The sequence below is a fragment of the Platalea leucorodia genome, assembly GCF_965183815.1.
Source record: "Platalea leucorodia genome assembly, chromosome: 6".
Classification (NCBI taxonomy): Eukaryota; Metazoa; Chordata; class Aves; order Pelecaniformes; family Threskiornithidae; genus Platalea; species Platalea leucorodia.
The window spans coordinates 43912318-43925361 of record NC_138828.1 but is presented as its reverse complement, the minus strand read 5'-3'; the positions used below and the strand labels follow the sequence as shown (position 1 = coordinate 43925361).

At 39.3% G+C, this 13044-nt stretch overlaps 2 protein-coding genes across 8 annotated transcripts in view; one reads left to right on the top strand and one right to left on the bottom strand.

The window, feature by feature from the left end:
- LOC309591879 (putative ATP-dependent RNA helicase DDX60) overlaps positions 1–185 on the top strand; it is a gene marked incomplete at its 5' end in the record, with an annotated part of 48082 nt that extends 47897 nt beyond the window's left edge. For all 6 annotated transcript variants that reach the window (XM_082314758.1, XM_082314759.1, XM_082314760.1 and 3 more), the window contains one exon: positions 68–185. In XM_082314758.1, the coding sequence (XP_082170884.1) occupies positions 68–170 (103 nt within the window). In that variant the 3' untranslated portion in view covers positions 171–185. The remainder of the gene's footprint in view (positions 1–67) is intronic.
- Positions 93–12957, bottom strand: LOC309591880 (uncharacterized protein). Of its 2 annotated transcripts, XM_082314763.1 has the most exons (9): positions 12217–12957; positions 10720–10806; positions 10254–10487; positions 8416–8438; positions 7401–7546; positions 6724–6824; positions 6527–6628; positions 4131–5927; positions 93–166 (listed from the first exon to the last, which is right to left on the bottom strand). In XM_082314763.1, the coding sequence occupies exons 1-8, from the start codon at positions 12760–12762 to the stop codon at positions 4134–4136; spliced, it is 3033 nt and encodes a 1010-aa protein (XP_082170889.1). In that variant the 5' UTR covers positions 12763–12957; the 3' UTR covers positions 93–166; positions 4131–4133. The 2 variants fall into 2 exon arrangements, with proteins under 2 accessions (XP_082170889.1, XP_082170888.1); XM_082314762.1 differs by lacking the exon at positions 93–166 and having other exon boundaries at positions 4129–5927.
- Positions 12958–13044: the final 87 nt, after the last annotated feature.

Here is a 13044-nt window from a genome sequence, read left to right as displayed (position 1 = left end):
ATACAATATAGTTCATCTTCAAAGCAACTTAAAATGAAACAATACCTTTTTTTTTTTTTTAAAACAGAACATCACTGAGTGAACTGTGCGATGATCCAAATGATAACGTTCTACTGGCATTTCAACAAGTGGGCACAATCTATGAAGAGAAACTGAAGCGTGCTACCTGAAGAAAAAAGAAAGGGAAAAAAAAAAAGAAAGGCAGCAGTACATAATACTCTGAGCACCACACAGATCAGCTGCCTTTTAAGTTAGGAAGCGACTAGGGGTCTGAGTTTTCAAATACGTTTCATAATAAAGCTTTAGTAATATCCAATATTAGTAATACAAAGTTTACTTTAGAAAATTAAGCTTTACACATTGACATTTTAGCAGCTCCACTGTCAACTACATAATTGTTTCTAATAGATTACAAAACTAAGTAATTGCACGTATCTTTCAATTGCACTTTTTTTCAGACAGCGATACATGTGTTAAGACAGCTCTCAGCAATCTCACCGTTCTGACAGCTGGTGAGATTAGCCTCTCAGTAGGACAGCATTGGAAACTTTCAGCCCATTTGTGAAGGATGTTCAGCAATTACTTTGGCAATTATAATCAAATAAATTGTTCTAATTATTTTGCAAGGTTTCTATTAAGTTATGAAGTAGTACCTTCATGAACCATTATAAAAGCTTTTAAACCAGCCTGCAGTTTAGTCTACAAAATTTTAACTGTAAAGAGGGTTTTATATCAGTACAATAAAAAGTTTGATTAATAAAATGTTCCAACCATACATAGAATTCCTTCATTTTTCATGTCTTGTATCCTTAAGAGGCAGAAAGATCCAGGACACCTCTAGCATACTTGTCAAAAAGTCCCTTGCAATACAAATTACTGAGTTTAGTAAAATACATTTCCTAACTATTTTCTTGGGTTTTGCTGGGAAGAGCAAAGTTTTCAGCAGTATTTTCATATTATTCCTGAAAGGTCTTCAGTTTAACACTACATTTTAGTCTACTTGTAGTCCAAAAAAATATATACACACATACTGATGTTTAGATAACCTAGGAAAGTCAGGCTGTGACAACAGTCCTCATTGCCACACACAATTTCATAACGATGACCAAGATAGTGATGCAAGTTATTCTCTATTGATAATAGGCAAAACGTGCATTGAGGAGAATTCGGAATCCCATTTCTTCCAGTTAGCTCTGGTGTTCTTCAAACAACCACTGATCAAATCTTTGACTTGAGATCTCTTTAGGCAGCATTAAGCTACAGGCAACATGTTGCTAGGAGATATTGGGGGGAAGACCTGTTTGTAGTCAGGTAGTGCTGCCTAGCTACCATCAACGGACTGACTTAAACTCCTTTTTCCTTACAGTTTTTTAATGTGTGAAACGCAATTATGACAGCAAGGGAACATAGTGGTAGAAAAGACTGCTTTAACTCTGGAAAATACAATTTACTCAAATTATTCTTTACTGTCTGGCAAGTCATGCCATATGTATATAAATCTTGCACAACTGTTCCTCAACTAGGGTAGAGGTGATCTTATTTAGACCTTTCCATGTTCATGTTTCCCGATATAAATGAAGTAATCTTAGCTAAGACACAATTAACTGACCAAGGAATAAAGTCAGAAATTGGTCCTGCTGTGTTCTCACTTACTTGACCTGTAAGCATGAAATCCTGGGTGAAAACCAAACTTCCTAGGTCTATCACAGGGTACTAATTTTATATGCCAAAGACTGTGAAGTCTGTTAAAGCATTAGTAACAGCAGTCAACATTTCACTTTTAATAATTATATACAAAGCACCTCACTCCTGTTATGGCTTTTAGTAAGGAGTTGATAGTGAAAGATGACAAAGTGATAAAGTCAAAACGCCCAAGGAATCAACTTGTGAAAGTGTCAGAAAAATCAATAATTCTACTGATGTAGTATCTGGGTGGACTGTAATTTTACTGCGACCTATTGTAAATGAAACATCCTGCTTACCATTTATCTCCCCCATAAAACCTTAATGCTGAGCGATAATGCACTCAAACAACAACTTGCCATGCTTGAGAAGCAGTCCTAGGACTATATTGAACCCACACACCAACAATTCCTGCTTTCAAAAACAGTGTATCATAGTCTGTTTATTTGCTTTATGATTCTGTAATGGTGTCTTTTCACTAAATGACAAAGTATTACTTTAAAGTTTAACTTTATCAAACTCTCATGAAACAGTGTAATAGAAATGAACAGAAGATACGTTGATAATAAGCAATTTTAAGGAACTCTGTAGGGTTTCTGAATAACCCTAACTCATTAGGAATTTTTTTTGTCACTGTAGCAGAAAACAAACATTTTCTACAACCTTCTGGCAACAAGTTTTATAGGTGCCTTATCTGTCTCCCTAAAATTGTTCCATTTCTCTCGCTTCCATTACAGTGAGATCAGCCTCCATCCATGACACACGCTGCCATTATCACCATGCTCAGCCTTTGTCTTCCAGGAATTTAACTTCATACCTTTTTAACGCTTCTCTCCTACACATGCAGGAGAACATGACAAGAACGTCTAGAGATAGATAAAAGCAGAACAATTCTTAGGAGAAAACTGAAATACAGTAAGACCCAAGAGATGAACATAAAGAACTAGAAAACGAACAATAAAGAGAATTTTCACCACCTTCCTTACTATAATGCAGACGCAAAGAGAAGATTAGTAAGTTCTACAAATTCCAGAAACCATTTTTCAGCACATTTAATACAGGAATGCACTGCCACAGAAAAACTGTGGCCAAGAATTTAATGCAAATCAAATTAAAATTAGGTCAACATTTCCTAAACCAAGAATAGTATTTAAGTATTCTGTCACAGTAAGTATATTGGTAAGCCTTGCAGAGATTTAAATTTAAGTCCTATTTCTCTTACGAAGTTACAAAGATAATTTGGATTTTTTTTTATTTTTTAGAAAAGATGACCATCTAGTTGCCAGTGAAAAATTCTGAAGGGATATTAAACATTCTGCATTCTGATATAATACTTGCCAGTTGACATATCTACCTAACGCAGGATTAATTTATTTAAAATCTGGCACCAGCTCTTGCTGGAGAGTGAACACTAAATGAAATAAGAGCTTTAATCTGAAATAGTACTACTGTCTGCATATTCTAATAGCTAAAGCACAAACGGCTCTTGGATGCAACAAAATAGTTAATAAATTAGAAAAGATGGTATTTTTATCCTCACTTTGTGTCATATTTCACAGACTAAAAATTCAATGAGTTCTGGATCATTAATGCTTACAGTGAGAAGTGTTGTTTCCCTTTTTTAAAAGGAGATTTTTGCATTTTAAAAGCTAGATTCTCCTAATGCTTTCATCAAAACAGCAAGTTAATATCTGTCCACTGATTCCCAACCTGTTGCCAAAAGGAACTGAAAATTAGTTGTGACGGTTACTTTGCATAAAGGCAGCACTTCAGAAGCGGAGCTGACACCCTTCTGCTGCGTATAACAAGAACATCGATGTGGTGTTTCAATTTTAAAAGCATAAGAGAAATTATTGAAATTATACTAGAAGTTGCACCTTCAATGTACATGACGTACACCATAGAAAAAGAAAACAGCCAAAGGGAGATAGGCAAAACAATTTTCAGTAATGCCCTGCAACGTCCTTTATTTTCCCCATGGCTCTCCTCCCTCCGTGCCCATGAGGTGAATGCTATTGCCCGTACTCTCTTCCTGATTTAACCCTAGTGCAAGCGCTGCTGTACCCAGCCAGCACCATCCTGCTTCCTGGGGCTGAGGCTTCACTGATCCTGCCTTCTGGGACACCCCAGTCCCCACCACCCACACGTACCCCAGTGGCACTCCTCGGCCTTCTGAGAGGTACAGCACACATGGCCATACTTGAGCCTGTCACAAGACATGACAGTTTTGGTTGTTTCTTCAGTTTGGGTTTGTACTACAAAAATCACTTTAGTGCATTGTACTTGCTGATTAGCAGTTATGTTTCTAACACAGAGATACCTCGATTGGCAAGACTCAGGGAGAATAACAGTTGTAAAAATCACAGGTATCCCCACTTTTTAAAGTGTTAAGTGGCATTTATTTAATTCCAGCTTATTTAAGCATAGTTCTCTTCCATTTCACTCACTCTTCATGTCTCCGATTTTCTTCTAGTAGATACTTTGTCTTCGGCAACAGAAAAATATTCTGATGCACTGCTGGTGTCAGTAGAGACGGATGTCTGACTGAGCTCTTCAGTGTCCGAATCGCTGTCACTTGGCATTCCTCCTGCCTCGTTTACCGTAAGCACAGATCCTCCTAAAGATGGATCGTTGCATGTACCAGGAACAGAACAAGCTGCACTCTGACACTGTACAGACTCAGGTTCATCTTCCCTCCTAGGACAGGAACAGTTGTTTTCAGCAACAGTTTCACTCTCTTCCTCTTTTACCTTTGTTTCTTGTTTTGTTGCTGAAATACCAAGTTGAGCGGAAGATGCATTCTCATATTGAACAGGAGGGACAACTGAACATAAAGGCTGACTACAAGAAGAATTACTATCAGCAAGCATTTCTGCACTTTCAGTTTTCTTAGACGCGTTCATAGGAAAGAATGAACCTTCCCATTTTGGATGAGTATGTCTAGAAGCAGGCTCTGCACACTCTGAAGATACCGGCTTCCCCAGATCTAGAGGTGTTTTGTCAGGAGATTTCATCTTCTCTTTTTCTGTTTTTTCGGTACCATTTCCAGACAAAAACACAGAGGAAGTCAGCGAATCAGAGGTATTTCCGACAATACTTCCAAATGAAAACACTGGTGAAGGCAACTGAAAACAGTTATGCTTGAAGGAAAATACACAGTTACTGGGGAGAAGGGGGGGCTCAGAGGCATCATTCACCCCAGCCGCAGCATTGGTTTCTGAAGTACTGCAAGCTGCAGTTGTGTCGGATTCCGAGGCATTAGCTTTTTGTTCCCATGAGACAGATGGTTTCTGCGTACCATATTCTGCAGTTTCCTTCACAGAAAGTGTTTTTTCTCTCGTGTGAGATGATGTATTTTTGTCAGATGGCTTCTCAGATTGGCTAAACAATGAGGATAATGGTAAAACCTTAAGTGAATTGCTGACTCCCGATCCTGCAAAACAATCCCTTTCTGAATTTACAAAGGGAAATGAAAAACCTCGCTTCTCACTTTCTGCCGAGTCTAAATTAGGACTGGCTGAAGCATTAGAAACTGTGGTTTTGGTTACAGGGCCATGTTTTCTAAATTCGCTTTCATCCTGGTTATCGATTTTATCCACACGATCACATTTTCCTAGATAAAACTGAGGGAAAACATATTTCCTGTCTTTCTTTTTAAAGGAAAATGTACCTGTATCTTTAATAAATCTGGGTAATGAGTTGCTACATGCGCTGAAAGCAAAAGGCGAAGCAGAAAATCTCTCCGCAGAAACATCTAGAAATTCTGATTTTGAAACAGTAGCAGCTACCGATGCTGCTGGTTTTAAGCCGGATGAAGTGCTAGAATTTGCGTCCATTTCGCTGGAAACAATAACTGCCGATGCCTGCATTAGCAATTTTTCTTTAGTTACTAAGTCTTTGGAGTTTTCTGATAAGGCTGGAGTGGTTGCTTCCTGGGAACTTCTCTCATGAAATAACTTGAAGTCACCATTTGTTTCAGAAAAGTTCATATTTGTGGATGGGATGCTGTGATTACTGGTTCCAGAAAAGCTTCTCTCAAAGCCATCTGCTCTTTGCAAGGTTCCCATTTTTACTTTATCTGTGTTACTTGCTTTGGTAGGTGAAGATACAAAAGGAGTTCCTGAGGACCTGTCCTTCAAAGCCTCAGCAGTTACAAATTTATACTTTTTATTTGCAGGTAAAGTTTGCGTCTTGAAGTCATCGGTGAGCTTCTGACGTTCCATGTAGTATTTGTAACGTAACTCCTACAATTACAGCAAAGAATCCCGTTAAGTAAAATGGCATTTGTTGATTCAGAGGTTATAAAACTCACACACAATCCTCAGACTGAAGAAAAGTTTTCATATATTCTATAGCATTTATGATGTATTTTTCCATTGCTGCTAGAAGGCAACAGAACAAGAGTCATTATGGACTAGATAATTGGAAACTAAACAAAAATGAGATTGGATTCAGTTTCATGTCAAATTATCAGGAATTTAGGTAGCCTTAGAAGAGTGAATTCTATTATCTTCAGAAAACAGAACATGGGCAGATTACTTCCTCTTGAAATAGGCAATAGAGAAACTTATTTGGATTAGAAAGCTACAGATGTGACTCAAAACGCCACACTAAAATATAAAAATAAGTATTTGAAGTCAGTAGTAAGATTAAGTTCCAGCTTTCTGAAGAAAACAGGAAGTAAAATCCTGACAGCTTTAATAACCTAGTCAGATTTACATTCTAGAACTGGAAGGGTACCTTTCTACTAAGAAAACTGAAAAAGATTATAAAAGCTTATTTAGAAAGGTGTGTCATAACAAATAGTAACTTAGCCGTACTTACAACAGACATTCAGTCATACCTCATGACTCATGTTTTGAAACGCTGACATTTCTGATATTGACATTAAGCGAGTACAGATCCTGCTACCATCTGCTAGTGCTTCCTCCTGTCCGGCCACAGGCTGAAAAATGTTTTGCGGCATACATTATAGTTCATTTCAGTAAGACAAAATAAACAAAATAGTACAGTGTTGTAGCCCCATAGTCAATAACTTACAAGAAATGTGTTGGGTATATTCTTCTGGTCCTGCCATTGCTTTGTGTTATTTTTAAACAGAGTATTTTTTGTTGAGTTCTCATTTCCTCCAGAAGTTAGATCTATTAGAAAGAATACAAGAATACTGATGGAGAGCATATTAAGTATGGAAAATACTGAAAGGTTCCTGTGCATCTAAACACAGATTCCAATTAAGAACAGAAGTATATTGCCTTAACTGAGACCCCAGTACTTTTCGAAACTTCTGTGATATAAAGCAAGAGGCCTGTCTAAGAAGTCTGCTAAATGCCCGCCCTGATATAAAACATAACGTTTTCTCCTATGAGGTAAAAGCATTTAATCAGAGTGTAGTTAACATTCATACTACACTACAACAAACGCCCGTCTAGTTCAGCCACACACTTCCGACAGTGGCGATACTGGTTGTACAGGAAAATTATAATGATACTTCTCCCAGCTTCCAAAAACACAGCCTAGGGACATTCTAGAGAAAGCACATTCACAAAATGCATTGAAAAGCCCTTGATGAATTTATCATCCATTAATTTGCTCAGATGCTTTCTGAACACTTGCATACTTTTGCCACGCAGATTGTTTAACAGCAATTAGTTCCGCAAGTTGCAGGTTCCTAGAGTGACTTCCCGAATCTTGTCCCACATTAAGTCCTTCTTCCCTACCTTTAACAACGCCTAGATTAACAGGCATTAACTTCAAAGCCAAGATTTCATTAACCACAGGTTTGATATCCATCTTCTTTTGAGTATACTCTGGTGGTTTTTCATAGCTGGATGCTATATTCATTAAGTCAAGCTGAGTTTTCATTCTGGAAAAGGGAAAAAAAACCCCCAAACTTAAACACTTTTCTTAACGCTCACACGCAACTAAATTACACCTGCCTAATACAAAAAAAATATTCTAAAAAGAAAACACTAAGAGGGAGAAGAAATCAGAAAAAGTTTTCAATAAAATGTCAAGTTTCCTAGATTTTTTTTTCTTAAAACTTACTACTCGACAATTGACTTGAATTCGGTTTCATACACAATGGAAATTGCAAGAAGTAGTGCCTGTAGTTCAGCAAAAAGATTAAAACACCCCCACTTCTCTTAGTGTGCTGTACCTCAATCTAAATTATACTCTTTCTTCAGAGGGCAATGCTAATGTTAGTTTGAACCATGACATATTTTAAAGAACTCCATTTCCAATATTCTTTCTTAAACTCTGCTTAAAATGTGATAAGAAATGTAATTAAGAATCTTTAAAAAGAAATATACAGGGTATGTGCACTGCAAACATAAAAATTAAGACACTGCAGAATCTCCATACACGGCTCTTAAAGATTTGTGTAAAAGCTCCAGGCATGCTTCAGCGTTCCTGAGTTTAACTAAGATATCTAAAAATATCCAATCATCATGTATTAATGAATTCCTATACTCAGTTTTTGTCAGGGAGCCAATTCAAAAGATTGATTATCTCTAATCCCAGATAGTACATCACAAAAATTCTTGACACATTTCCTAAAATTTGGAATACAGAGCGCCCAGAAATCTGAAAGCATTATGATGTCTTAATTACTAAATACTATTTTCATTTTAAGTTGCTATTTCTGACCATATCCAAAGTAACTATTTTCTTAGTTTTTAATCTTAAAATTACACTAGAGAACTAACAAAGCATGAAAAAAAAAATATATACCTTGTATTCAAGCCACAGGCCACCTATAAATAAAACAAGAATTTGTAAGATATGAATGAGTTTTCCTTCAACTCTCCAAAGGAGATTATTGCTTTATCAAAATACTTCAGAGACTGAACTCCCTTTCTTTATTTCACAGAACTATAGGAAATAAACCTGTTAACATTCAAAAAAAGTGAAAAAAAAAAAAAGACCATCTAAATATAAAAAAAAAAAATTGTCTCGGACAATGATTGACCTTGTAGTATTTTGTGTTAAAGACAAAAAGAACACCTTCAGAGCCAAATGAAGGCATTCAAATCATGAATCATGACTGATATGGTTATCTAATCCATTTCAGATGTTCAGATACCTGTAAACATTCAAATGAAATACTATTTTGCATTTCTTGGTGAGGGAAGCCTCTCCTACCCGCTCTCACGATGCTCTTACACCGAGATTAAAAAAAAGCTGCCTTTTAGTTTTAAATCAGCCAGATAACGGCAGTATGAAGTACACTGCACTTTAGTCAACTGACACTTCCCAAAGAATACATAGTGAAAAGTAAAAAGCTGACTGGATTATAGACTAGCTGCTTCCCTGTAAAAACCTGGTGATCTCACTGTACCAAAAACAACAACAACAAAAACCCACCTCACTGAAACGAGCTGTATACTGTTATGGGAGGCGGGCGGGAAGGTGCCAAGTTTAAAGCGTACTAATCACTGGAGTCAGAGTATTTCTTCCAAAAGTGGGAGTCACTTTTACTTTGGGTAAAAGTGAAGTTTTCCTTAACGAGTTGTTACCAGAAACTTAGTCAAACTCTAATTACTTTTAGCTTCTTGTTTATCTGAAGGCAGCAAAAAGACCCATTGCAGAAAACAACAATATGCTGTGGTTGTTTAGGAAAGCTTAAGCCTTGGAAGTTAAAGAAAACACAAAATTCAGTACTTATTCAAGTACTTTGCCCCATATCTACCATCTGCCTAAATTCCATACAACTGCAGCCATACTGTTTGACATAAACGAGATGATGCACTAGCTTAATTAACAGTGAGGATTCAGCTTGTGTCTTGGGTTCCTTTAGCATTTATCTCTAAATCAGAAACAGTGTTTTTGTCTGCAGTTCCCTTAAACACTATGAGGAAGACTTTCCGGGTGTCCTGTATACAGAACTGTATATACTGTGTAGTACAGTTCGTATCAGAAGTACCTAAACTAGCTTTGAATAGGCTGATTTATTTCCATTGCACACCTTGGTGCAAAGTTTACAGCAGGTTTTAAAATCGGTATAATCACCTTCGCTCAGATATCCCAACACAGTATTCCACAGTGCAGCATAGACAAGTTATCGGTTCTGGCTCCAGTCTTTCCCCAAAAAGCATTTTTAATGTCTTACAAGTTTAAAAATGCAATGCAAGTGCTTAATACACAAAGAATTTGAAAATAAATATGAAAAAGCAAATAAATGTGAGACAATTTTGAAGGCAGTCCTAGTAAATAACTCCCTACGCAGCACCAAGGCAGCTTACTTTCACAGCTGGCAGCATAATACAGCAAGTGATACAGCAACAGCTGTAGAGTCAATTTAATTAGTTTTCAGTGAAGAAAATAAGTGTCTACTTAATTCACTAAGTGTCACTGATAAGCTGCAAAGAAAGCTTTTCAAACTTTTCTAAAACAAAAAGCATTGTTATAAAAAAAGTATGAAGTGTTAAATAATTTTAGTCTGTATTTTTCATTTGTTGAATTTAGTTTTCCTGATCCAGTCACTATCATAATCTACAATACAGCAGGCTTTATACAACATTTGAGGTTCTTTATACACTGATATCAAATAATAACAAAAAGGCCATCACCTCCAGAAAACGCTGAGGATCACACTCATGGACAAGCTTTTCACAATCCTTCAAAAAATTCTCAATGGTCTTCTTGTGAGTCTCCTTCATCTTCTTCCAAATCTGAAATTCTTTCTCTTTTTTACTTCTTTGATTTTCAACATCTTCTAGCAATTGTCGTTTCTTCATTTCCAGAGTTTTGAAAATTTCTCCAAATTCTAGTATAATTATCTCTGCATCGTTGTTCAGCACCATCTAGAAGCACAAGAACATAAAAACAGATGAAAACGCAGTAGCAATGTCTACATGGTGTCACTTCCCTAAGTAAGCTCAGAGCACATCTATGCCACAAGAAGCACCAGTATGCTCCGTATTGTGATTAACCTATCATGAGAAGAGAAACAAAGACATATATATATACACACACACAGACACACACATATATATAAAAAAATATACAGAAAAAAATCCAGCATCTGTAACTCACGTCCGTATCATTTGGTTGACTTGCAATTTCATTCATCAGCTTCTCATTTATTATTCTCATTTTTTTCAGACTGCTGAAGAAGGTTAACTGCAAGACAATTGAAACACTTATTACGACTTTATCCACTCCATAAAATAAATACATTTCAGTGGTTATCTACAATCACATCATGGGATGGTCTGTACATCATATTAAACGAAGGTTGTGACTCAAAACATCACTTAATAACATTTAATGCTTTCATAGATCAGTACACAAGCTTTCTTTCGTTATTTCTCTCTCTCAAAGTAATGTTTTTAGGCTCACCTACAATGCATATTGCTAGAATGGCTACGGGGTTACTTTATAGTTAAAATATTGTTTCCATCAGCTTTTTTTTTTTTTTTTTAAACCTCTCCCCTCACACACACATCTATCACAATGTAAGTTTTAATGCTGTTATTCCAGTCTGACAAGCAACTGTGTGATATTCACTGGTTTTTATGCCTCACAATAATAAAATATAAAGCTGTCCATAACTGAGTTATTTCTGTTTGGTTTTAAACTAAGATTACCACTGTTTTTTCCACTAAGTTTTACATAGAAAATATAGTGCAAAGACTGTTTTCCCCTGGTTTCCCAAGTGACACACAACTGGTGATGGGAGAGGCAGGAGGGAAGTCAGTGCAAAAGCAACTTTTGGCTTAAATAATAGTCAGTGCTGTACTTAAACTTTTATACGTATACTCTTCATCACTGCCCTGCACTTGTTTCAGTTACTGCACAGCAGAACTGCAGTATGACATGCCATCCCGCACCCAATTTGCACAGGGCATGAAAAGCTCATTCTACTCAAACGGTAGCTATTTTGGCAAAAATCACAACTACTACCACTACAACCAGTCAACCAACCATTAGGCCAGGCAGCTGCTTTCTCTGTGCAAACAGGAATGCATTTTAGTTTTACATTTGTTAAATTATTACTTACCTAAACCATCTATTTCTAAATACGTAATTATCTATGACCCAAATTACCTATGCCAGCTCAGAGAGCCTTTAAACAAAATATCTATGGGTGGGGTTTTTTTTGTTAGTAGGACTAGCATCTTCCTGAACTTGGAAAAACTGGATCCAGACATACAATAAACTCTTAGCATCAGTGTGTTTTTTCAGCAAAGACTGCAAGTCTCTATATTAAAAAGAAAAAAAAAAACAAACCAAAACACAAACCAACCAACCCAACTCTTCTGGTGCTTTGGTAAGCTGGGTTTCCATCTGTTGATACTGCAATATCGCCTGGTTCCCTGTCTGTGGTGGATGAAGTCTGACGGCAGCAGGGGAAGGCACACCCCGGTAGTCCACAAACAAATCCTGACTCCTGGTTCAAAGCAGCATACTCCCTCGCTGCCTCTCGCCTGCCCACCACACCGCGTTTTTCCCTCCCTTTTTGAGTAAAAGCAACCCGGGCCCGGTGGGATCCCCTGTGGGACAGCCCAACCTCCCAACCGGACCCCTTACTTTTTCCTCCTGGTACACAGTGTCTATGAGGTTGACGGAGTGGAAGATGCCTTGGTGCTCCTCAGAGACGCACTGCCCGCACCCCGCCTGGCGACACATCCGGCAGTAGAGCTGCACCAGCCGGCTCGGATGCTTCTGGCAGGTTCCCCCGAGCGCCAGCGGGGAGAGCAGGCCAGGCCCCGGCCCCTGCTCTGCCTCCCCCGCCTTGGCGGCCGCTGCCGTGCTGGACCGGTAGAGCTTGACCACCTCCGCCAAGGTGGTGTTGACGGGCAGCGCGGCGGCACCGCCGCGGGGCAGCGGGCAGAGCTTCCGGCACAGCGGGCACGACACACGGGCGCCGGCCGCCCCGCCGCCAGCGCCCGGCCCCGGCCCCCCCCGGGAGAGGCGGACCTGCCCCTGGCCCCGCTGCTGCTGCAGGCGGGCGGCCTCGGCCGAGGCCAGGCACTCCAGCACGCACTCCCGGCAGAAGTTGTGCGAGCAGAGAGGCAGCGTCACCGGCTCCTCGAAGAGGGACAGGCAGACGGCGCACGTCAGGCTGGCCTCCATCTGCGACAAGCAGGCGGGTGGCCGCGGCCGAGACCGCCGCTCCTGCTGCCCCGGGCCCGGCTCGTCCCGCTGCCCCGCTGCCTCCAGCTCGCCCCGCCGCTGAGGGGCTGCGGGCCACGGCGAGAGAGCCGAAGACCCCCGCGAGCGCCGAACTCAACCACCGCCCCCAACCGCCAACTTCCCAGGAAGTGGAAACCGGCAGCGGGGGGAGGGGCAAGGAGAGACGCGGTGGCGATTGGGGAAGGCGCGAGATCGACACCGCCGCTTTCCAGTCCGGGCGGA